Below are 26,307 nucleotides of genomic sequence, written 5' to 3' on the forward strand. Positions count from 1 at the left end.
TTGGATGACATGATAGGTTTAACTGCCCTACCAAAATGCTGTTCCCAAAAGCAAGAGAACAAGGTCTACTATGCCTTAAACGGGGCCACTGAATAGCAAAGACAAGGACTCCTTGGCCTTGGGAGATCAGAAAAGTTTGTTACACTTGTAGTTTAGAGTTAAGTCTCCAAATGTGTTGCATGTGCACAGATGAAAATGGAGATTAATGTGAAGGGACAAAAGAAAATTTAAATTTAACTTGAGGGTGCCGTAAATTTGTGTTCAGTTTTTTTCTAAAAAGAAATGAAATGCTTATATCTCAAGGATGTAATATTCTGTTGTTTCAGCTAAGAGTTGTTTCAGTGGCTTTGTTAATACTTTTGAATCTAGCTTCAGCTAAAAATATGCATGGGAAAACAATGAAAATTCATAGTAGAAACACAACCACTGTTAAACTCAAAGCTGTAATACATTTTTATGACTGCAACTGCCTCTTAACTCTTCTTCAACTTCTCATTTAGTCTTCATTGAAATAATTGGTATTGTGTAGGCTATGGAGAAATAGAATTGGGCACAGTAGCCTTCAAATTCTTAAAATGCTGCTGTGACAAGGAGAATGTTTTATCCGTGGACTTTGCAGTGCAGCAAGAGAGATTCAGACTAGTGATTAGGAAAACCTTGCTGTGGTGAAGGTAGTTTAAGCTGTACAATAAATTGCTTGAGGGTGTTGGACAGAGTTAGACAATCACCTGTAAGGATGGCATAGGTATAGCTGAGCCTGCTTTGAAGCAGGCTAAATAACACCTTGAGGTCCCTCCCTGCTGTTTCTCAGGATGCATTTACTTGTGATGTGTTGATCTAGGTGACTTTGAATGCTAGGTCATTTGTGTAAATGGTGTGTACTGAGCTTGCTAGCTTTTCCATAGAAAAAAAAAAAAAGGCAAAATAAACTTTCCCTTTCCTTTGTACAGATCTGAATATCTCCTTTTCTATTACAATTAGAAATGTGTCTGCAACCCTAGTCCAATCCTTCTGTCTGCTCCAGTGAGTACATCTTATTCTATCTCATTGTAACTCTCTGCCATTTCCCTATTCTCATCTTCAGCCAATTTTCTTTGGCTCTTCATACTCAGACACGATCAAATATCTCTTATCTTTTTCAAAACGAAGGAATGCACTTGATCTCACTCGGCTGTCTACTTCCTCATCTCCTTTCTTTTTATCTCTAAACCCACTGAACAAACTGTTGACAACGTGTGTGGGATTCCTCTCCCAAATCTTTCCTTAGTACTCCTCAACCCAGCTTCCCACCCTTGCATTTATTTCGTGAAAACAGGTCTTGCCAAAATTTCAGATGATCACCTGTCATGGGAACTGCACAACTAGGGCATCATCTTTCTCCTGTTTTACCTCCTGGCCTCCTGCAAAACAGGAATGCACCCTTGCTTTTTTTAGTCTTCTGTATACTTACATGACGGGAACTTTTCTGCTTGAGCACGGAGGCCCTGGATTTGACTTTTATTAGTCTTCAAGTAAAAGTATGTCACAAAAGACCAAAACGACAGGCAAAGAAATGGGATTTAAGAAACCGAGAAGAGCCTTGTTTTCTGAATATGGTAGTATTCATTATGGTATAATACAGACTACAAATACAATATATATGTATATGCACTATAGTATAGGTGAAATATCCTCTATTTTTAGTAGAAGTTTCTCCTGCTGCAGAAACATTAAACTTTAAAACACTAAACTTAGATTGACTTCCTTTTCTTCATCTCCAAGTGGCTTGGTGAAGATTTCACCTGAAAAATTTTTGAAGGCATAAAAAATGAGATCACCACCTGCTGGGGATTTTTGAATATTTCTGTTCTCAAGATAAAAAGAAAAATACGTACAAATTTTAGAATTCTGAAAAATCTTAACATTTATTTGCATGGGAAATTTAGGAGTGTTCCTGAACACTGCCCCTTCTGCCACTTCTCCTTCTCCCCCAACAATTGCTCTTCTGTTCCTTCACATTTTATTTACATGTCTGTAGAATTTTGGAGTGGTCCTCCCATTTATTTCAGTCAGCTCAGTTCTCTGGCTAGTATTTATCCAGAGTGGCTTTACAGTTGTTTCAACTAAAACCTATTCTCTGTGAGCTCAACAATTTTCACAAAATCCCAACTGGGTATTGAAGTGGTAATATGGAGCCGTGAATTGCATGAATCAGCATGTTCCAAACATAAATATTCAACAAATTTAGCTGCAAGTAGTGACAAGCCTGTATAGTGTTAGCTTATTGTTTGTATTAATCACCCGTTGGAGAGCTGTAGGATGGTTTCACAAAATCTTGTCCTTTTAACCAAACTAAGCAAAACTTTCCATCATCTTCAGTAATGGACCAAGCTGGCTAATAACCATTATTCCTGCTGGGTTTGCAGGCTGTTTGTTTCTTTTTGAAAGTCAAGTCTAAGTCACAGTAGATTTTCCTCTGATTATTTTTAGAGCTCTTCACAGGTCACCAGATGTCAAAAATGACAAGAAATAAATGAAAGCTGACATTTATTGCAGTCCATGCCTGTGTAATCTGTGTGTGTGCTTATCAGTTTTATAGCATGTGAGAGTTTCATAAGCATTGATTTTAATTTACCTTCACAACAGAAAAGAGAAAAATTTGTCTTTTTAATGAGCATTTACATACTGTGCAAGATGGCAAACTGAAGGATTATTTCTTCGTGCCAGAGGTCAGTGGATTTCGGAAATGTCTTCATCTTCTAATATAACTTGTTTGGCCCAGTACTGAGCAAAGCATCAATGCATCTTAAGTAAAAAAGATGCAAACAGTGTTTCACCATCAGAATGCTTTTTCTGGGGCTGAAAGCTCATTTTTACAGATATTAGGCAGATATGCTTTATCAAGACAATAATGAAAGAAAAATTCAAAACTTGCAATATCTGAAAATAAGTAAAATGTAAAACATGATCTTAGATGTTAATCTAATGTTTCTAAAATCTGAAGTTAAACCGTTTGTCATTAGGGATTTGTATATGCCAGAATGCAGTCACGTTATGACACTTAGCAACAGGAATTTATTTCTCTGATACCAACCTGAGAAAATTAGTGGCCTAGGTCCAGTGACTTGAGGACAAGCATCAATATGATGGAAGTGGTAGGTGCATGGCAGAGGCAGTGGATTGAACAATCAGGAATAAAGGAACAACTTTTCCCACACCAATTCCCTCCTCTATCTCTTTGTGTTCTAAAGCTGTAAGTGATGATACTGTGCACCATTGGAGCCTGTAACATAAATGCTTGGGTTGGCTGGCAACCTCCCCCTACACCCTAGTTGAATTCCCAAACCTTATTTTTCTGTTTTTTCTCTCAGTTACTTCTGTTGCTCTTTTATATGGCCATCTTCAGAGTGCCTATTTTCTCTGCTCTTTAATCCCCCTGGAAGTTATGCTTCTGTCGCTCAGTTCACAGTAGATCAAAGCAGAGTGTGTACCCCTTCCGTGTGCTTCCATCCATCCTTGGCCTGTCAGCTGTACAAGAGTGACACTTGCCTTGAAATCTGGGGAAAATATGCATCTGAATAGATGCTATAGTAAATCAGCCACATGCAAAGTTACTTCGGGCTATTTTCCATGTTTTCGGTTTGACACCTCTTGCAGAATTCAAAGAATTTAAAATTCTAGGAGTTTTGTCTTTTTTTTTCCTTCCCTTTGCTACTCCCCATCCCCATTTCCTGGTAATGTCTCAACTCTGGTGAGCGGTTACCCAGAGAGATCAAATTTAATAAAGGCCGTTCCTTGAGACTTCCTCACTGTTAAGAGAAATCCTGAAGGCCTTACTGCTTTCCCACTGCCACCTCGAAGGTACTCATCCCGGTGAACGCAGGCGCTGAGATGCTGCATGTTCCTGGGGACCCCTTGGCGTGCCTTGGTGTTACAGGTGGCATACCGCTGTTGGGTGCGAATGGGCTTTTACAGGCAGTTAATGCTGATGGAAGGCACCAGGACTGCAGAAGGGGCAGTACCCGGCACTCTGCCGGCCAGGCACCTGGTTCCTTGTCTCCGATGAGCCCCAGGTCAGGATGGGTGACTGCACAAGCCCTGGAGCCAGCAGGTTGGATGTGGCAGGGCTGCTGCTCTTGGCAGCGGTGCAGGCCCGGGGGGGGGGCTCAAACCCTTTGTGAAACTGGAAGCTCTGTCTCTTTGATTTAAACTACTACAGCTATTGCTTTGAGCTCCAGATCTCCTTGGTTTTAAACCTAAAGCTTTTTTCCCCCTGAATATATATATATATATGTCTTTGGTATTTTTCCCTGTCACTGATCCATTTGGTTAAATGGTGGAAGGGTTATAACTTTTTTTTTAAAATCATGCTGTTATGAGGTAATGTCCATTGGCATGCAGTTTAAACATAAAGAATAATAATAATCTTACACAGACAAGAAGGTAACAATGTATATCCTAATAAACCATTTAGCTTGGTTTATTTCAGCAAAAGGCCAAAGGAAATACATCCTGGAGTTCTTAAACATATGACCGATCATCCTTGCAGTGTCACTGCGTGTTTGGGTGTTTGTCAGTTATAATATGGGCTTATACAAATAAAGGCTTGTGAGGTAGTTTTTTGGCCGTGGTTGCAGCTGCGATAGTCATATGTTTGGTTTAAGGGGAATGAAGATGCAGGAGATTTTTGCATGGTAGTTTTGTCTTCAGAATTTTCCAAAATGAAGTAAAAAATACAGTAGCACATACGTCTTGGTGGTTGTGAATTTTGTAAGGTAGGGAAGATCACTACTACCATCCCTTGAGAAATATGTCAGTCTAGTACTGCAGTGTTGAACCACATGGATGTATCTTAGATTCTGGGAAATTCTGTAGTCACAATGTTCCTTCGTTCTCTTGGTAGGAAACAGCACTAGGTATGACCTCACCCCTGTCACTGCAGTCAGTGTTCATCTCCTCAACAGCGATGGGACTCCAATCCCCGTGAACGGCCCCATCTATGTAACAGTGCCTCTGCCAACAAACAGCAACCTGAAGCACAATGCACACGTTCCAGCGTGGAGGTTTGACCAAAAATTTGGTAGGTTACATCTAATGGTGGTTCCCTAGATGGCTTCATTTGTCTGAAACTAATGTCTCACTGCGTTTATTATGTTAATATAGTAAGGTCTTCACTGGAATGTACAGAAATCTGTTTTCTCTCTAAAAGGAGTGAAGACTGAGTTTTATTCATCAAGTAACGCATAGTATATATGCAAATATACTTGAGTAGCATTGTGTGCCACTTCCAGACAAAATTTTTTTGTAAATGTGCCATTCGCAATTATTAAATGTTTTATGTAAAAACTATCTTGAGAGAGCTTGATTTCACCCAGAGGCAGAAGCAGAGGGACGTCTTTGCTGCGGCATTGAATTGCAAGTCTGGAGAAGTTGAAACTAGCCTTATCTCCACCACCAGGCAGCTCTCTGACCTTTGGTCCGTCTCTTGTCTCTAGCTCAGTTTCCTGCCTGTCAGATAGGAAACATAATACTGACTTCTTTTGTAAATCACTTTGAGATTGACTAATACTATTAAAAAGGAAAGTACATGTAAATGATTTTTTAAAAAATGAGAAAAGAAGCAAGAAAAGTTAATTAAATACATCGAAAGGACAGAATGACTAATAAATATAAGCTGTACAATTCACTGAGTTTTTTACATTGCAGGATAACATTTGCTATTGTGAACAAGAATTTTTCCAGAAATATGTGGTTTAGGCTCTCTATTTCTGGTTTGGTTTATTTTTTGATTGCTAGCTGGTATACCTTGCTGGCCTCCTTTACACCTTCAAAGAGTAAAGGATTAAGGGGTGCATAAGTCTTGTCCTGGGGATTCCCCTTCAGTTATTGCCCTGTGCCTTCTGAAGTATGTACCAGCTGGTTGTTAAGGAAAAAAAAGTGAAAAAAGAAGAGCGGAAGGTGAGAAAGGAAGATGCTGTGAGGAAGAGAGGACAAAAAGGAGCCAGAAACATGGATGTGTATAGACAATTGATGGGGTTTTGTCCCTGCAAGGCAAATATTTTGAGCCAGTTAATGATCACATCCAGCAGTAGAGCAACAAGCATGAAACCGGCATGCTGGAGGAAGGGAGGGGAGGGGGGAAGAGAGACATGAAGGGGGAAATAACATTTTTGCTTCCTTCCTGCCTCTGTTTGCTGAAAAAGGTGATGTGTTTTCAAACAGTATGCTTATAAATCGTTTGTCAGAAGTTGGCTGTATTAGAGAGTAAAGCAGTAGGATTTAACAAAGAATTAATTTGAGTATAATATAAAATTGAATTGTAGAGAGTTCACTGAATGGATTTGGGGGTTTGCTTAACTGTGGAAATGGCACTTTTCTTGTGGTGACCTGGCAGTAAGTTTCACTACATTCTTCCTGAAACTGATTTTGATTTGTGATTCTAGAGATTATTTTGTTTTCCCTTGTTGAAAAAAAGAGGAGGACCACCGACTTACGTTTACTTTCTCCACAAGAAACAGTCCATCCCCAGTCTTCCCTGTCAGCTGTGTTACGGCTGCGGCTGCAGCATTGCTAGTTCCTCACTGCTGGTAAAATGGTTCTGATTTTGATTATGGAGCTTTCTCATTTATGGCCAAATTTCCATGCCCCTGCAGTGGGGCTACAAAAGCTCTCTTTTACTATGGAATATGTTTTTTACTCTTGTATATAAAGAGCTAGTTACCCTATTGTGTGCAGTATATATTAGTATAGATCAATACGGGTTAGTTAATTAAAGTTGCAGGCTCGAGGCTCCCAATCTTGAGACAAGTCCAACCTTGTTTACTTAATAACGCAAGTGCTCCAGCAGTTTGTCATTGGGAGGGGAAGGCATGAGGACCACTAAACAAAATCCATCCTTGTCAGGCCACTTAGCTTCACAAAGCCATGGAGATGAAGGTATTGAAAACGTTATGCTCAGGCTCCAGCTCACACTTCAGCTGAAGTAAGCATCTTTCTGTGCAACCAAGGATTTTGAACAAAGATGCATTTAAGCCCTGACTGCAGCATGCCAGTTCTAGCAGAATTTTGGCCACATCCCAGCCAATTTAAATTAGAGTAGCCTAATTTAATAAGTAGAGCAGCCACTCTATCTTGTGCGGGCTACATTAGCACCCTAAGGGCTGTCAAACTAGCCATATGTAGCGTGAACATGGTGGTACCCTGTCGTTCCCGGTCCCTGTTGTGCTTGGACTGTGAAGGGAGGAGGATGGATGATGACTGGGATGGCTCCACAGTAGAGAAATCCTTAACTGGCAAATAAGTTGTTGTAACTCGTTTGCACTGCCAGATCTGTGCCTTGTCAGGATAGGACCTCTAACCTCATTATTCTGATTTTGTCTTTCATTTCAGGAGCTGCCTTTTTTAGTGCTAGTTATGTTGCGGTCTCTCCATAATAGATTTTCAGTGGCTCAAATTTTCACACTTGTATCTGAAAATTGAGTAAATGCCAGAGATGGAAAACTATGACTGTATTACCAGGCAATAATGCAGCACTTCTCTCCAGCGTATTAGCAGTACAGTGGGTGCTTGTTCTTGCAAGCCATTGTTTTTGTTTAGAATCCATGTGGTTGTCATCATTACTGCATGAAGTATAATTTCTGCTCTAAAAAGCAGAAATACTTTTCACTTTCAGAGGAGGGAGTGAAGAAGGGACAGAAATACTACAAATATGTTTTAATCCTTAGAATCTCATACATTTTGCTGAGCTCATGATGTACTAATATAAACTCAGTGGCACCTGATTGGAAGTGCAGAGATTTTCATCGTTTCTACAGAAAATAGGCATATTTGCCTATTATGGCAGCCAAAAATAATTAATGGATTTTAGGATGTTTACCATAAACAATCTGTATTTTCGTCACCACAGTTTCTGTCCTTCAGAAAGAACTGGGGAGAGAAGGGGGAGAAGCAGAATAGTCTCCTTAAGGCTGAAGGTGGCTCCATTGACACTGATGAAACATGCAGCCAGAAAAAGCAGGCTGACATCAAAATAAGACAATCTGCTGCATCTATTTTATACTGTTCCAAATGAGATTTTTCATTACAAAATAAAACGTACTGCCTTGCACGCACAGCAAGCAAATTAAAGCAGTAATACCTTTTTGAATAATTAATAAAATGAAGAGCAATGATGTATATCCCAGAGAAGTTTTAGGGTAAACGAATATGCCCAACCTTGTTCTTGTATTGGAGGTGCAGTCCACCACCTTTCTCTGCAGCATTTCTTAGAGTTGGTAATAATAAGCACAGCTGCATTGATGTTATGGAGACCTATAGACTCAACCACAACTTAATCATTCCATGCTGTTGACATACTCATATCTCTTGTGATTCACACTACTGCGGGAGACTGGTTTTATTTCATAGTACACACGTAAATGTTTGAACATAGAGAGATATGAATTCTCATTTTTATAATCAGGATTGCTCAGTGGGATTTTCTGAGTTGTTGCCTTTTTTTTTCCCAAGCGCTGTCTTGTTTTTCTCAAAATCTGAAGGGGCTGAAAAACTTTTTTTTCTTTATCCATAAACAGATGTTTGGGATCATTACTTCCTCCCTGAATATTTACCTTGATGTCAGTAGAATTTACAGCAATATAACTAATCTCTCTATTCTTGGACACCAAACCTCTGTCCAAGACTTCTTTCTAGCCTTGTCCTCTTCAGTCAGAAATGAATACTACAGATCCCAGTAGAAATGAAACTTTGTACCTCCTTTATAATTTCCAGCTCCCGCCAGCTGGCCTGAATAACAGGGCACTTGCTCAGCTGTATTCTCCTCAGCCCTCATTTAAATGGTTTATGCTTTATGTTAAGGTGTCTGTTTTTCATTGGATTCAGCGAGCAAAACTGTAAGACCCACATTCTCCATTTTAAGTCCTCAGTTTCATCCCATGTGGTATGGAGGCATTATGTTGCACCTAGACCTCTAGATCCACATCCAGAGCTGTATGAAGGACTTTGCTAATATTTTAAAATATTACAGGGTGCATAATAAGGAAGTGGGAATTGTTCTTCAATGGCAATATTGATGCATCTGCTAGTTTATTAAACCCACCAAATAACAGGAAAGTATTTTCAACACTCTTTTCAACTTTGCCTGGCAAAGGACTCTGGAATGAAGGGGTTAAACCTCCGCCCTTTTACATCTCCTCCTTAAAATGTGTTATTTGTTGTGCACTCTGTGTAAATGAAGTTCAGAGTACTGTTTCTCTGTTCTTCCTCCTCCTTGAACACTCGGTGTACATCTTTGACGTGACCTTGTTGTCTTTAAATTACTAGCTCCTTTGCAGAGGAAGATGTTTCCCCAGTGTCTTAAATCTCAATCATGTATTAATGTAAAGTGATGGCAGAATATGGAGAAGAGTATCATGGGGAACTCTCTTTATAGCTTTATAAAGCACAATACTTTATGTACTCTGCTTTGCTTGGTCAGTGCTTTCTGACTGCATTTAATGCCATGATAGATTTCTAAATACAATTGAAAGTCTGGTACTTACTTTGTCTGGGTGACGTCCTGCCTTCAGTGGTAAAATTTCCATTGATTTTTAGAGAGTCAGAATTTCCCGATGTTCCTTCCTCAGCAAAATGAAGATAATGTTTGCTGTGCTCAAAAGAAGTAGTGAGGATATACTTATGTATAGACAGTATCAGTGCCTACTTAAACTTGTCTGCAGTGTGGTTTTGCTGTATTTCATGGAGATGAAATGATGGTTGGTTTTTGTTCATAGTGTTTATAGGGAGAGAGCGACAGCTACTGTCAGGCAGAAAATGTAAGCCGGTTACTGTACATCTACCTGTCTAGCTCACTGCACATTATTTGTAAATAAGATGATTTTTAAAAGTGTCTGATTTAAGCTTCCCACGTGGTAACAACGATAGTCCACCCAAAGAAAATATTGACTTACGTTTTCATAGTTTAAAAACCTTTTTGTTGTGAATTCGGTTAACTTCTGATTGCCACCACATTCATACACTGCATGACAGACAGAAAATAATCATTTAACAAAAGCTTTGGTAGTCTGTTGCTTGATCTGACACTGGGTATGAGTACGTGTCTCTGAACTTGGATAGGTGGCCTGCATTTGGACTGCATGCAGCTGTGCACAAGGCCTGGGACTTCATGAACTTCTCCATGGGTTTTATTTGGTTTCCTCTGTCTCAGAAATGAACATGTTCAGAAAAACACATTCCCTGCCTCCAAAAGTTTGAATTTAATATAATCAGATCAGGAACATTTGGTTCTAGATCAGATTCGCTGGTAATATGGAGATTTATTTGCAAATTGCAAGGAGAAAACCAAGTCTCCACAAAGTTCATAGTTACACTATTTCTGTAGGTTACAGGTTCCTTGACAATTTGATTTTTACTTCATTTTTTATCTCAGCTGTGAAGGTTAAATTATTCTTAAAGACTAAATACACTGAGGAATACAGATTTTTAACTAACTGCTCTCAAAGAATTTCATATTTCGTGTGTTGCCATAGAAATGGCAGCTACCAAACCCAGCTTTTTACCATGTACAATGTCTACATAATAGGTGCAGATATAATTGCAGAGTAGTAGACAGACCTCAGCATTGAAAGGAGAAGCAGCTCTTCCTCTGATGCTTCACAGTGTAGCTCACTGAGGTATGTTTTCACTATCGTGATTCCTTTGGAGATGTGTAGTGGAACAGAGGAGGTAGTTGTGCTTGTTTATCAATATATATGTTTTTTTTTTAAAACAGTTGTTGTGGCTTACACATGTGAAAGTGATGTGAATGGATTGCTTGATCCTCTCCCCACCTCATGTACCATCTGAGTTGCATTTGTGACAAAGCAGACATGGTATAGCATGATGGTGGAGCTTCAGAGGACATTGAAGGAATCAGGTTGGTGCCAAAGTGTAGTGATATATGCAAATAATCTACTGTTACGTAGTCAAGGAAATAAAACTGGAAACAAATAGTATGGCTTGTGGGAACAGGTTTTAATAACAGACTATATGTTGTATCATGTAGATGGCCCTGTAGCTCCACCTACAGAAGGCATGCAGTAGAAGGTGGGAAGAGGTGGACATCAAAATTGCGGAAGTGGAGAAAAGACTGTTGTGCTTGTGCAAGTGCTTGAGTTCAAGAGGACTTGGAAATTGGTGGAAATACAGGCAGGAGTGCATAGAGCAGGAGTGTGAAGTGTCTGGGTGGGGCTGGAAGAGGCTGAGGACGACCTGGGACAACCTTTCTCTGCGGCCTTGGGATGGTAGATCAAATCCCAGTGTGCATCTGCTTCCACTTCCAGCTTGAAAAATAGAAACTGAAGGTGAGCATGATGCTGAATGAAGGAAAAGGCACGCAGTGGTTCGAATTGCCTTGTGCTTTTATTTATTACTTGTTCTAATAATTTTGTCAATAACTGGCTGAATGTGATTAATGATGTGATAAAGTGAATATTAAAGGCAGTATCTTTCACATATACCAGTAACTAAGGATGGCGGTCCTGCAAGAATAACTAAGCTTTCCCTTTATGAAATATAATTATTAACCAGTAATTACATATGGAAGTCATTTTCTTTAAGAAGTATCTTCTGTTCTGGCATTCTGGAAGGAAATGTGAAGGAGACTAAAACAATGCAAGCAGGTCTCTGGACAATGGGCCCTGCCTTCTGCCCAGACGTAATTAAAATTATTAAATAATGAAAACTGGCGTGTTCTTTTGTTAAGCACTTGACAGGTGATTTAAGGGGAAAAATGAGAAGAGACAGCAAAAACTACAAAGCTTCTCAGACACTAGTAATTAATTGAACCATCAGACTTCCTTGCAAAAATCTTCAAGGTATGATGTTAAAAGTGTTTCCCTTACAGTACCCCAAATAATGGTGGTGCTGCTAGAACAGAAGGAGGATTTAGGCCTGGAAGGCTTGTGTAACAAATTCTCTAAGAGTGGAAGAATAATGAAGGTATGAGCTCAGAGCAGGGACATTTATTTTTTGATGTTGCCTAGCAACTCCAAAAACAAAATTGTAATATTAACTTAAATACTATGAATTCTTAAACCCGTGTGTATTGGGGGGAGGGGGAGGAGGAGAGTAATCTCTACCAATATTCAAGTAGGAATTTTCAACTTCCAATTTTAGTGGCTTTTAGCTTTTTAGAAAATGAACAAAAGTCAAACCAAAAACCCCATCATTTTGTAGTAAAACTTCCCATGCTGATGCAGATTAGACGTGATTTTCATTTGGAAGAAGAAATCTGATAAGCAGCTTTCAGCTGGTAGATTGAAAAGCTACAATTTATGTATGTCAGTACATGCTTTAGGAAGTTATTTTCACAAACTTGCCCTTGATTAACTCTTCATAATAACATCGCCATTTGAAGTGTCTAAATCAATTACTTCTAGAAACACTGTTAGTGTGTTTTGAATATCCTTTGCTGTCCCACACTGTCTGATATCAACCTGCCTCATTCCTTTTGACACATATATCTCCATTTAACTGTGAATCAGGGCAATCTTACAGGACGTTGTAGACATCACAGAAGAAATCTGTGCTGAAAGAAAAGCACTTCTCATTAAGGAATATTTATTTGAAACGTCTATGCTATTAAGTAGTATAGTTTAAAGTATCTTTCTTTCCAAAACTCTGTTGTCCGGGAAGGATAATCTTGTGAATAAAAATAAATTCATATAATGGGATTATTCTTAATTTGCTCTCTGGCTAATTAAATCCTCTTATTTGTCAAACCTATTGGATGGAAATAATTAATGCTGTAAATAGCACAGTTTTGGTTCCCTGCTTGAGTGGGATTGGATGATCCTATTGCCAGTTAAAAGAAACAAAAAGAAACAAGAAGCAAAAAGCAAGCAGTATTTGATCAATGGAAGAGTTTCCTACCAAAAGGTCACATGTAAAAGTAATTTATGGGAAAAAACCCACCATAGCCACCATATATTTAAACACTAGCAATATTTAGACTTTATGACTGTCCTTAGGGGAAGCTGCTGGCTACAGCACGCTCCTCTGACAGTCATTTACCAGAACTGTTTTGATCAGTGATAGGAAGAATACACAATCACAGTCAGCAGAAGTCACTGCAGCAGTAATGATCTGGGAGGATCCGAAATGGTCAGCCTGGAAGGCTAAACCCGAAGTAGGCAGCATTATACACCCTCCCCGAGAGCCGAACTCTCTGCTGGGGTGCCAGTGTGCAAACTCCCCTTGCAGCCAGCCCACAAGAGGGGAATTTGTCTCCTTTCTTCTCGACTTTAATAGGAGTCCCACGCGTCTCTCCAGTGCAGATGGGCTGGTGTGGCTGTCCTGCCTGAACGGAACGCGGTCCTGCCCTCATGTAGGCTGGTAGGAAGTTTGCCATTTGCTTGAGCTGGAGCAGGGCGAGATTGTCAGCATGCACGGTCACACACATGGAAGCCAGAGAGGCGTACAATTCCCTGGATTTCACTACAGATTAATTTAAAATAATAAGGTCTGGCTTTAAAATATGGGAGTAGTTCAGAGGCATCGTGCATCTAGACTACAAAAGCAGATCCATTTGTGCTGCCTGGGTCCAGCAAGCCGTCACATTAAATAGTGTTTTTAAAGACAACAGGATGTCTCTTTTCTGGGGAGACTGGCTGTACGTGCAGTGACCACATTGTGCAGGGAAATAGTCTAGAATAGCTGTTCTGTGATGCCTTTTCTGCAATAGCTGCCCATCTGGACACTCTCCTTGCCGAAAGTGCCATTTTTCAATCTGATTTAGAAGTAGGCTAAATTAAATTACAAAAAGGCATTTTTAGTGCAGAATGTGAGTTGAAACAGGGACTTAATGTGCAAACTTCTTGCTGCTAAATTTACTCATGATAACCTCCTCTTGCCCCCACTGGCAAGTCCTAAAAGCTGCCCGAGATAAATAAGCGTGTTCGTCAGAATCAAAGTTACGGCAAAGTATTAAGATGCTTCTTTCTAGCGGAATTTATTTCTCCTGCTCTACTGAAGTCTTCAACTTGTCTCTGATGTTTGGGTATTTTTGCAGCCAGATGGAGCTCAGCTTTCTTTATCTGATTGTTTTTTGATTTCTATTTCTTTTAAAGTACTCTCATTTTTGTTTCCTTTGTAGTGTTAATGATGATAGTTCTCTTACCTTGCTTTTAAGTTACACCAAGGAAGGAGTGCTGGGTAGCTGTTTTATAAGCTTTCTAAGAAGAAATTTCTTAAATGACACCATTTGTTATAAAAAGTCAGTAACACTAAATATTATTTTGGTGAGGAAAGAGTTAAGAAACTTCTTGGTTCTCCCTCTGCCATTAGTTTGAGCCAGGAGACAGCTCCCCTGACTTGAATCCTGGATCAGCATGTTGGCTCCACTGAGCAGTAATAGAGGAAAAAGAGGAAGAGAAATGTAAAAATGATCTATAAGCAAGAATGTCTCTATATATAGAAGTTTTCCGTGAAGCACCAGACACTTTTTAAGAATTAATGGCAAATTGGCCCAAATCATGCAGTGCTTACAGATTTGCTGTTTCTGCTCCAAAGATGCATTGACATGTTTTCTTTGGAACTACACAATCAGTCTTGAACAAAAATTATCAGTTCCATTACATCCAGCTATTTGTACTGCTTTTTATTTATAATCCTGTATTGCTTGTTACTTAACAATTATTGCCCGTCATGTATAAAACTTAATAAGCAGTGAAGCTGGTTGATTGTGCTGACTTGGGCAGGGGGAAGAAGTAGATGTTATAGGATATTTGGAGAATAAGGAATTAAATTATCACAACACTTAGCCATGCAGGGAGGTAAGACCTCTCTTCCCTCCTAAATCCTTCTGTTTAGTTCTACTGCAGTTGTAATCCTGCCTGCGCAGAAAAAAAATGAATGCTGCTTGCCCTTACTCCATTTGCAGGCTAGTGGATAGGAAAGGACAGAAAAATGGAAGTTCTTTACTCCCTGCCCCTCAGTCTCCTCCCTTGCTAACAAGAGCAAGTATGTGAGGACACAGAGGGTAATTAGCTGCATTTTTAGAACAGGAGAACATCTTGCTTCCTGATGCAAGGAAGAATCTGGGATGGGATAGGGAATTCATTCTTGAGGCTGCACAGCAATGAACTCTTGCTTACTTAAGGTGGCTTGAAACGCTAGGAGCATAGCCAGTAAGTACAATGCGATTGGGTTTTGCTCGGTAGAAGGTCCAACATTAGTCGTTACAGCAAGGCATTGCATGTAGGAAGATACAAGAAGACTGCTTGGTGTTTAATGATAGGTGAAAGGCGACCAGGATATTAGAACCCATAAAGGATGAAATAGGAGAGAGACCTGGAAACACCCTGATGGATTTGCAGAATACTGAAGTGTGGCGGGTTGACCCTGTCTGGACGCCAGGTGCCCACTAAAGCTGCTCTATCACTCCCCTCCTCAGCTGGACAGGTGGAGAGAAAATATAACAAAAGGCTGTGGGTCGAGATAAGGACAGGGAGAGATCATTCACCAATTACCATCATGGGCAAAACACACTCGACTTGGGGAAAATTAATTTAATTTATTACTAATCAACTCGCAGGAGGGTAATGAGAAATAAAAACTAAATCTTAAAACACCTTCCCCCACCCCTCCCTTCTTCCCTGTTTCAACTTCACTCTCAATTTTCTCTACGTCCTCCCCCTGAGCAGTGCGGGGGGATGGGGAATGGGGGTTGTGGTCAGTTCATCACACGTTGTCTCTGCCACTCCTTCCTCCTCAGGGGGAGGACTCCTCACACTCTTCCCCTGCTCCAGCGTGAGGTCCCTTCCACAGGGTGCAGTCCTTCAGGAACAGACTACTCCAGTGTGAGTCCCCCATGGGGTCACAAGTCCTGCCAGCAAACCAGCTCCAGCGTGGGCTTCTCTCCACGGCTGCGCAGGTCCTGCCAGGAGCCTGCTCCAACATGGGCTTCCCAAGGGGTCACAGCCTCCTCCAGGCATCCATCTGCTCCAGCATGGGGTCCTCCATAGGCTGTAGGTGGATATCTGCTCCACTATTAACCTCCATGGGCTGCAGGGGGACAGCCTGCCTTGCCATGGTCGTCACCACAGGCTGCAGGGGAATCTCTGCTCCAGCACATGGAGCTTCTCCTCCCCCTCCTCCTTCACTGACCTTTGTGTCTGCAGAGTTGTTGCTCGCTCATATTCTCACTCTTCTCTTCTGGCTGCTGCCACACAGGTTCCCCCCCTTCTTAAATATGTTATCCCAGAGGCACTACCACTGTCGCTGATGGACTCGGCCTTGGCCAGCATCTTGGAGTCTGCTGGCATTGGCTCTGTCGGACATGGGGGAAACTTCTAGCAGCGTCTCACAGAAGCCACTCCTGTAGCTCCCCCACTGCCAAAACCTTGCCATGCAAACCCAATACGTGAAGGCACATCAGTTCCCTCCATTAATACTATGTTGGCTTTCGGCTCTTTGACCACATAAGAAACAATACAGGACTTTGTGTTTCAGCTGTTTCCACTGAAATCTGTTTTGCTGCTGCTGCTGTGAAGAATGGAGTTCTTTATTCTTTTCATCCCACTATGCAGGAGGATGCTCTGTTTTATTAGTGGACTATTGTTAAGAGATGGTGGAAGTATAAGAGGCAAGTTTATCACCCAAGTGTTGGACCCGAAGAGTATTTAAAAAGGCAGCTGATGAGATTGTGTACCTGTGGTTCCCAGGAACCCGCACTTGGTGTTGTCCTGATGAAGGAACGTGGGACAGCCATTAAAAAGTAATTATTGTCTAGCTGTCATCGCATACTAATGTGTAGGGTACGGTCAACAAAAGCTTCATCGCTCTTGTTTAAAGATGACCAATATAAGATATATCTGTTGCGCTTTTGAAATTCTTAACTGTCCATAACAGAGAGAGGGAATTACATTTTTCCCTAGCGTTATACAGACCAGCACGTTTCCTCGAGTATATCCAGTGGTTAGCAAAAACAGGTGCCCTAAAGGAGCAGAAGACAAGCATGAAAGCTGACTGACCTTGTGCCATGGACTCTATTGTTTGCTTCCATTGCAAATACAGGGATTCTTTTCCTGGCTAAAATATGAGCAATCTGAGCTGCTGCTTGTTTGGCAGGATGGCAGCTGAGCTCTGCTCGCAGCGATAAGAGGGCAGCCTCTGTTAGCTTCTTGATCGCTGCATTATGCAAGCAGAGTATTACTGAGCAAAAGGCTTTAAAAGAGGCGTTAGGAGGATTGTGTTCATTAGAAGGCAGTGGAACGTGAATAAGGCAAGCTGGACACAAGTTCCCCCTAGTGAGGGAATCAATAATAGCTTCTGCTCAAGGAGGTAGCTATGAAAATCGACTATGAAGATAATGAACTTTGCTAAATTACATATGCATGTGTTCTGCTTGTGTGTGAATTTAAAGGGTTTAGAGACACTAAGAGAAGTATGGGAAGCATGATGAATTCATCGCCCAGGTCCTTCAGTTTTTTTTTTTTTTTTTTTTTTTAATTAGCACTTTTATATCTCTTTTAGTCTTGAAGTTTTGTTTCACATAGTTGTGTATTTGAATAATTGGTGCATATTCTCATTGCCCAAAACTTGTAGAAAAAAATTTACAAAGTTTAAGCTTACAGGAGTTTTCTTACCAAATGGCATTTTAGGCACAAGATAGAAGCAGGTTTCGACCCCATGGGCTATCTTTCACCTTGTGGTTCAGGGCTATTAGTATGACATCTTTCCCAAAAGTGCACGGGCAGAAAACCTGAAGGGGTAATGACCGTCTTGATGGAGAAAATGAATCTACCTTTCCTAGTTTTTTCGAGAAACTTCACACATAGCTGTGGACAATTCAATTTTATTCTTCCTGATAATGTTTCCCTAAAAGAAGTAAACTAATGGCTACATTAAGGTGTTCTGATAGGACAGTCATGGATGCCATGTGTGCAAATCTGTGTACACAGATTTTGGTCCTTTTGGTACTGTGAATCAAAATTACTTGTCTTGTGTGATTTTCTTTATGAAATAACAGGTTATTGCTACCCTATATAGACCGGAAATGATACTTGGAAAACTGAAAATTAATCAGTAATTCCTTACCCCTATTGTCTACAAATTCACTTTGGTTGCAAATACAGAGTCACTATCTGGTAATAATAGTCACCGAGATCTAGAAATCCTCTCAAATGTGTATTTTTCTAAACCTTTCACTATATTCAGATGGGTTTATTATTAGCCAAAGACGGTGGACTTTAAGGGTGTACTTACATAGAAAAAATCAGTAGTAGAGAGGAAATAAATACTCAGAAAAGCCATTCTCATACATACAGGGTTTGCACAGATGGATAATCTAAGGAACACAGAGAAAATCATCAGGATCTCAGTGGTATTAAAAATCAAAACAACAACAGCATCTCTTCTGTGTGTTCTGCACTCACTGCTAAGTGTACAGATGACTCTCACAAATACTCGTGCTTAGTCCTGAGTGACGTCTGATGAAAAGCACCATTTGGGGAATTACATACAGGAGACTATTTAAAGGAAAGGGAATCACAAGTACAAGATGCAGCTTGCCTTTAAAGCGAGCATTTGAAGCTGAGTAAGGTAAATGCAGCATTCTGCCCCCTCTGCACCGAAACACAGAACCGCACTACAGAAGTGCAGAGGGGTTTATCCCTTCTCCGTACGCAGACCAGCCATGCTTCTAGTGGCCACCAAAGCGTGTGAAGAACCTCTTTAGTGAGTTAATGCCCTCTGTCACGGCACCAACTGATGATGCCAAGCCAGGAGTGCAGCTTTGGGAAATGCAGCTTGGTGCCATGGTGGCGTGCCAGCGACTGCTCTCAGTGTCCAGCGAAGCAGATCTCCCTTCCCTCCGCTCATGCCTCTTCTCTGCCGGGCTGGGGTAACCAGTCACACAGACCCATGAGCCAGAACTGTTACCTGTAATCTGATTATTTAATTCTCAGCAGTGCATGGTAGAGCAATCCTGTGTTTCTTTCAAAGGGAAGAAAGATGGGAGCAGTCTACAAGCCACAATGGAAATTTAATATAGCAGAAACTAAGGTGCATTTTTTTTCTCGTACAGCCCCAGAATCTGAGGTCTTAATGCATTACAAGAGGCAAACAGCTGATTCAGCTGTAAAGGCTTTTGTAACCCGATTCTTGCAACAAAATGTATCTTCTGCAAATAGAACAGCTCTCAACAGATTGTCAATCTGGACTATTTAAGAGTTCCATTAACTTAAACACAGTGCTTTAAAATTGTCGGTCTTACTTATTTTGAAATGATCATTTGATAATTCTGAAAAATCTATTATATTTCTATTGAGAAACATGTTTTAAAAACTACATCACCCATTACCAAACAGTATTCCCAGATGTATACATACTCTGGATGACTAACGTTGCTGAATCAAAGTGATGGTGCAACTTAATTATACATTTATTGGCAGTAGCATTCATAAGCTTGTATAGGAAAACCAACATTTTGAGGAAGCAGTTTCTTCAGTCTTCCAGAAGTTGACAGCCAGAGCTGATAGAATGGTGGTGTGCAGAACTCACATGTGGTCTGGGAGATATGATGTCTCTTCAAGTACAGTTTTTAAGTGGGCTGCCTACATATAATCAGCTTCAGCGGAATCCTTAAAAAAAGAGGAGTCTATGATTTAATTATTCTAATTATTTTCTTTAACCCTTTTGCAGCTTTATTAGTTGTATTTAATCTTAAATGGTTTTTGTGTACAAAGCTTCTGAGAAGGCCATGGGCATGGAAGATTGCTTGTGGGAGCCCTCGCATGCGAGTAACAAAAAGGCGCCATTTCCCACTTCACAGCAATGCACACAACCCCTACAGCACATCAATAGGTTTTGTTTCTGTTTGCTTTTCCACTTGTTTGCAGAGGAAGGTGTGGGTCTATCCGTAATACCTTCCTACAACCTTTTTACTTACAGGGACATGGCTGAAGAGTAGTTTGGGCCTTGTACAGCAAGAAGGAAATCAGTTGACTTGGACTTATATCGCACCTCAGCTGGGCTACTGGGTTGCAGCTATGTCACCTACTATCCCAGGTACGATGCAATTGAATTTTATTGATATTCCCAGCATTGAGTAATTATTTATTCATATATAACATTTATATTTTTCAGAATGACCTCATCTGAGATGCCACAGCTTGATCAATAATGGATTATTAGAAAACATTTATGCATTTATGTCACCACTGCCTGGTAGAGCCATTGCTAGAAAATGAGGGGAGTTATAACATCAATGTATTGGTGTTCCAGCAGGTAGAAAAATACGTGCTGTGAAGTTTCTGTGCAGAAACTGCCAAAGAAATGGATTCATCTAAGATCAACGTCATCCTGGGTTAGACGTTTACTAACGGATTGATTGGCTGTAACTTTTTTTTCTTTTAAAGTGAAGATGCCCATTTTGCTCTGACTCATGCTTTGCATCGCCTTGGTGACTGATTAATTTACACCACGAATAACTTAGCGTAGACATTCTAGGAAGCATATCAGCAGTGTGCATTGGTAGATGAGCTGACTGGTTGCCATGTGCAAGCCTCTTGGCATCACTGTAGAACACCACTTTGAACTAAGCATTATATGCACTTCTGTGCCTGTGGAGATCATTAATGTTGCAGCTTGCTCTTCCTTTTTTCTGTCTATGGCTGCCTCAGATTTCTTAGTATTAGTTTTTCAGCCCCCAATAATCAGAGATACCTCTGTGAATGAAAGAGCCAATCGATCAAACAAAAAACTCCTTCTCTTACAGATTTTCTTTATTAGGTTTTCTGGACAAAAAGCAAATACAGTAGGAATCAAAACATTTTTGCCTTGGCAGCGCAAGCTAAATAAACTGTATCTAACCAACAAAACAAACTCTAACGGGAGGACTGTTTTTAAAAGTCTGCTTGTATATGCCGTGAAGGTGTTTCATGATATGCAAAGCATTTGGGGTTTTTGCTGTGTTACGCCTTACACAAGCTTTTTGTTTAAGGTTATATTAAATGGAACAGCTGATTCGTGGTTGAATGGAGTTTAGATGTAGGTGCAGGTCTGAATAAACGATCATATTGAATGTAATGGAATTTTAGAAAATAATTGTACTTTAAGAAAAAGCAACTGAGCCAAACGTTTCCCAGTAGAGCTCTGTCCCAGACCGCAAGGAAGTTACACTAGGTATGAAACTGGGCCTGTCACTCTAACAGGAGCATTATTTGTCCTTGTAGTTTAACTTGTATGGCAGAATCTCTACTTATATTATACTTTTCTTTCTTTCTGAGGGCTAGATTTGTGTTCCTAAAACTGTGTTGCAATGGGAACAACATTTTCTTGAAAAATTCAAGTGATTTATCTCTTCTCCTTTTTGCTTAATGTCCTGAAGCAACAGTATCAATCAATTATGTAAAGGTAGTGGCAGAAGAAAATTTATAAACATTTAGATTTCTCAAATGCAGTATACTCAATGTTATTTTTAATCAGGTTAATGTCTTTTTGCTTGTTTTATCTCCTCATTGAATCTACTGGATGTCTTCTCTCAAAAAATGGTCAAAAATTGGCTTTGTATTCCTAGCAGTGGCTCTGCAGACCACTCAAGATCCACAGATGAGGTTTTACAGACCTCATGATCTAGAACCTTAATGTTGGCCAAGTTTGCTGTCCTTCACAGTACATGCATGTTACTCTGTCAACTGGTGCTGTACCTCCTTGCCTGCAGATGAAAATTTGGACCTTTATTTCAAAATCATGACACGGATTTTACAAACCAACAGGGTTACACATGCATAACTGTGAACAGATGCTGGCCACATGTGTGCATTCCTCTGTATGTTAGAGCATTCACTAAGCATTACCGAAACCTGGAGTTACAACACTGTTTCACTAGTGGCCAGTTTTTTAAAGCTACTGAAGATCTGCTTGGCTTGGCTTGGCTTGGCTTGATCTAGACTAAAGAGCACCGACACATCTTCCAATGAATCCTGTACTGCACTGTATGTACTGTTTAGTGCGAAGCAACACAAATGTTAAAGAGAAGTTGTTCGCCACAGTGCTGCTAGATGCATTACAGTGCTGGAAGATGCTGTGATGGCTTTTCTCCAGTGATGAGGGCTTTGGTGCACTGTGTCGGCATCAGGACCTGGAAGGCAGCATTCACCGATGCATGCTCCCATTGAAACTAACTGCTTCTCCACAGAATGATCTCTTTGGACTTGCAATCATGAAAACCAGCACATGCTTTCTCCACAACTTGCTCCCTTCTCCGGAGATGGTCTGCTCAATAGGCACCAGGGCAACGAGCGGCAGTGTTGCTCACTTAGCATCCCGATAACAAGGGAAGATGTCCCTCTTTTTGTTTAAGTGTTGTTCCTCTTCCTGTTTGCAGGTTGTTACAGGTCTAAATTCTCTTTTCTGGCCTTCCAGGTCCCGTTGTAACACACGACATTACCAGCTATCACACAATGTTTCTTTTGGCAATTTTAGGAGGGATGGCGCTCATACTTCTAGTCTTGCTGTGTCTGCTTTTGTATTATTGCAGGTAAGATTCACCATCCTGGTTGCTTAGTTCATGTTGGAAATACAAGCTTGTTTGTGCTCATGAAATTAAAAGCTTTTGTACTGAAACATTTTTACTTCGGGGGGGGGGAAGAAGCAAGCACTTGAAGAAAGAAAATAGTGAGATCAAATTTCATATGTTGCTGGTTACATGCAGTATATACAACCCCTGCCTATGTAGGATGGTAGTTGAATGAATCACACACGCCTGTACCTGTGTTTTCCTTGTAAGATGCTCTGAAACAAACATAGGCATAGATCCAAGATCTCTGTCATTGTACCTGGTATGCACTTGCAAGTGATCTTTCTATTAGTCTTATATTAAAATTAATGTTAAACTTTTATCAGCAAGTGTATATTAATGAGAGATTTTTTATTTGCCTCCTCCAGACATTTGCTCCAGTTTGTAATTGGTGCTTGACATATTTCCCAGTTGACATTAGTTATTCTTCAATTTTATCTTCACCACTGGGATAAGCTTTTAATTGTTAGGTTATGTAATAAAAGCTCAGTTCCCCTAATATTAATCACTACTTAAAAATCTCTCATCAAGACACACTTGCTGTTCTTGTATCTGTGTACAACAGTCATAAATGTGTAACTTCTTTTGTTACCGGCTTTTATAGAAGAAAATGTTTAAGACCACGTCAGCATCATAAGAAACTGCAACTTTCCACAGCACTGGACACTTCTAAGAAGGATCAAGCAACCTCTATGTCCCATATAAATTTAATATTTTCACGTCGCGAGTCAGAATTCCCTGGCGGGCTGTCCGTTGCTAGCAATGGACACACTGAAAACTCAGGTGCAAAGGAATTAATCAGTGCTGTCCACATGGAGATGGTATCACCTAGTGGAGAAGCAGATATGCATACACCTATGCTCAAACACTCATTCAGTACTTCCCAGGAGTTTAGTTCCCGAGAGGAACTGCTCTCTGACAAGGAGAAAGACAAGAGCAGGATTTCCTTGGATGACCTGACTCCCAGTGGGTCTTTAAGAAAAGACTACAACAAATCAGCAGATAGTTTTCCTTTAAAGCCAAGAAAATCTACAGAAACAGCTGAAGGGTATGAGTCCCCTATCAAAGATGAGTATAGGAGAAGTTACAATGCTATGCTGTCTCAGCCTTTATTTGAAAAGCAAGAGAGAGAAATTCAAGTATCTATGAACCATATTGCTACTGGAAGTAAGTACAATATTCAGGAACAAATATACCCCCCACCTTCGGCCCCTGAAAAAGAGCTGCTGGACTGCAGACCTACTGATTGTATGATGTCTCGTTCAGTTGATCACCTTGAAAGACCTACATCTTTCCCTCGACCGGGTCAGTTAATCTGCTGCAATTCTGTTGACCAAGTCAATGACAGTGTTTACAGAAAAGTTTTGCCTGCATTGGTAATCCCAGGTCATTACATGAAATTGCCAGGAGAACACCCTTTTGTTAGCCAGCCCCTGGTTGTCCCAGCTGACCAGCAGATTGATATAGAAAGACTTCAGGCTGAGCTTCCTAACCCTCATGCACGGCTTTTCCCACACCCCCCGCAACAGCTGCAACCCCAACAGTTAGCATCCCAAGCAATATCTCAGCAACATTTGCAAGACACAGGTGCAGCTGAGTGGAGTCAACAAAATGCTTCCATGTCGGAATCCATTTCCATTCCCGCCTCGCTTAATGATGCATCCCTGGCTCAAATGAACAGCGAAGTGCAGCTTCTTACAGAAAAGGCTTTGATGGAACTAGGAGGCGGAAAGCCGTTGCCTCATCCTCGAGCATGGTTTGTTTCTCTAGATGGACGTTCAAACGCTCATGTTAGACATTCATACATCGATCTCCAAAGAGCTGGTAGGAATGGGAGTAACGATGCCAGTCTGGACTCCGGTGTTGACATGAATGAACCAAAATCTGCCCGAAAGGGAAGAGGAGATCATCTGTCCGCGCCACAGAGTCACCCACCAGTGCAAGAGCACCAGCAGAGAGAACGGAAGGTTTCGGATAGCACAGCTTACACACAACTTGTGTACTTGGATGATATGGACCAAAGTGGCAGCGAGTGTGGAACAGCAGTTTGTAGCCCTGAGGACAATGCTATACGATGCCTACTAGAAGGCACTAGTAAGAGAAGTGGTGTGCAGCTACCCAGCCTGCAGGAGGAAACAAGAACTGTGGATACCAAACCAGAGCCATTAACTAGTCCTGAACACGGAACATCAGTTCAAGATGATGAGGAGGATGAGGAGGATGAGGAAGACGACCAAGGTGAAGATAAGAAGAGTCCTTGGCAGAAACGAGAGGAAAGACCACTAATGACTTTCAATCTAAAGTGAGCTATTGTGAAAATCCACCATTCAGTGGAGTATAAAATTGCCAAATATTCTTTCTGTGGAAGTGCTTGATTTTTTTTCTTTTTTTTTTTTGTTGTGGAGAGAAAAGAGAAAAACAAACTGTGGTGAGCAACATTTGAAAGAACTTAAATGCATTACTGTGTAAATGTTAGAAAAGAATTAAAATCATTCCTCTGATTTAACAGCTGCCTCCAATGAGATAGCTGAACAAAGAGTGTGATTGTTATTCCATATACTTGATATTGGTCATCCAGGATGTTGAAAATATTGACAAATTGTTTTGGTTGGCTTATGACCTCAATCTCCTTATGAATGGGAGCTGGTAAAGCTTTTGTTTTGTAGGCCAATTTTATGTTGATAATGCTACTGAAATTATCTTCAAAACAAGAGTTTGACACATGGTGTCCAAAATTGTGCATTATCTCAATGAAAGGCTATGCATTGCTGCTTTTAGTAATATTTTGCTTATACTATGCTTTTCTTAATTTTACAGGTTGGTTGTAAACAGTTTATGTCCTTTATTATAAACTACTCAGCAATTTATTTTAATGTAAAACTGCAGGAAACTTGAGTAGCATCCCTTAGCATTGAAGCCTTTTTATGAAACCAAACCGAACTTTGTGTCGACTAAGATTCCTCCAATTCTGGTCCCATTTACTCAAAGTGCCTTTTTTACAGTAACAATGAACAGTCCCTTCTTTTGCTAACTCCTTTTAATTGACCCCCATTTGGGATTTTATAAACTTCTGAACTTCTACCTTTTATTTTAAGCTGCATGCCAAGAGTCCCATTTTGTGCTGAGCATTTCTCATTTCAATACAGTGTATTCTGTAGCTATCATGTATATTGTGGATTCTGTTTAGCCAGGATAGACTTAGAAGACATTTTAAAGGGCCCAGAGTAGGCAAGAAGATAGTTTCATTGACTGTATATATTGTTAGTTTCCTCTGGAATCATATGAGCTAATCATGCTCGTATAAAATGGACTATAGACCGAGCAAGTGGACTGAATGTGTCTAGAAAAATTTTGAAAAAAAAAAAAAAAAATGTACTATCCAAAAGTGCCAGAATGACTCTTCTGTGCTTTCTCCATACAGAGCTGCTTGGTTATCCAAAAAGTATAATTGAAAATAAACTGCAAAAAATATCTTTGTGGATTTTTTCCTCTGTTGGTGGTCATCACATTATTTTATATTATTTAATAAGAAAAATACTTTGGTTTCACTTTCAGTGTGCATATTTATGCTTATGTGACTTACTAACACACTTTCTTACACAGTTCTCATGAACTTCAGTCAACGCTGAAATTCAGACTCCTTTTCAGAAAAGCATCCTCCCTGTCTTAATAAATATGTAACTATTTGCATAGGTATCACTGAAGACTTTGGAAATGAAGTCCTGGTATCACCAAAATTCTCTATGGAGTCACGCTTCCTGTGGGACCAG

At 40.3% G+C, this 26,307-nt stretch overlaps 1 protein-coding gene across 1 annotated transcript in view; it reads left to right on the forward strand.

The window, feature by feature from the left end:
• The window catches only part of FAM171A1 (family with sequence similarity 171 member A1), a 91,972-nt gene extending 65,934 nt beyond the window's left edge, over positions 1-26,038 (forward strand). The window contains exons 5-8 of the mRNA XM_082479200.1: positions 4,883-5,059; positions 19,909-20,025; positions 22,384-22,498; positions 23,142-26,038. Of these exons, the coding sequence (XP_082335326.1) occupies positions 4,883-5,059; positions 19,909-20,025; positions 22,384-22,498; positions 23,142-24,843 (2,111 nt within the window). The 3' untranslated portion in view covers positions 24,844-26,038. The remainder of the gene's footprint in view (positions 1-4,882; positions 5,060-19,908; positions 20,026-22,383; positions 22,499-23,141) is intronic.
• Positions 26,039-26,307: the final 269 nt, after the last annotated feature.

This window comes from Vanellus vanellus (genome assembly GCF_965231255.1).
Source record: "Vanellus vanellus genome assembly, chromosome: 2".
Lineage (NCBI taxonomy): Eukaryota > Metazoa > Chordata > Aves > Charadriiformes > Charadriidae > Vanellus > Vanellus vanellus.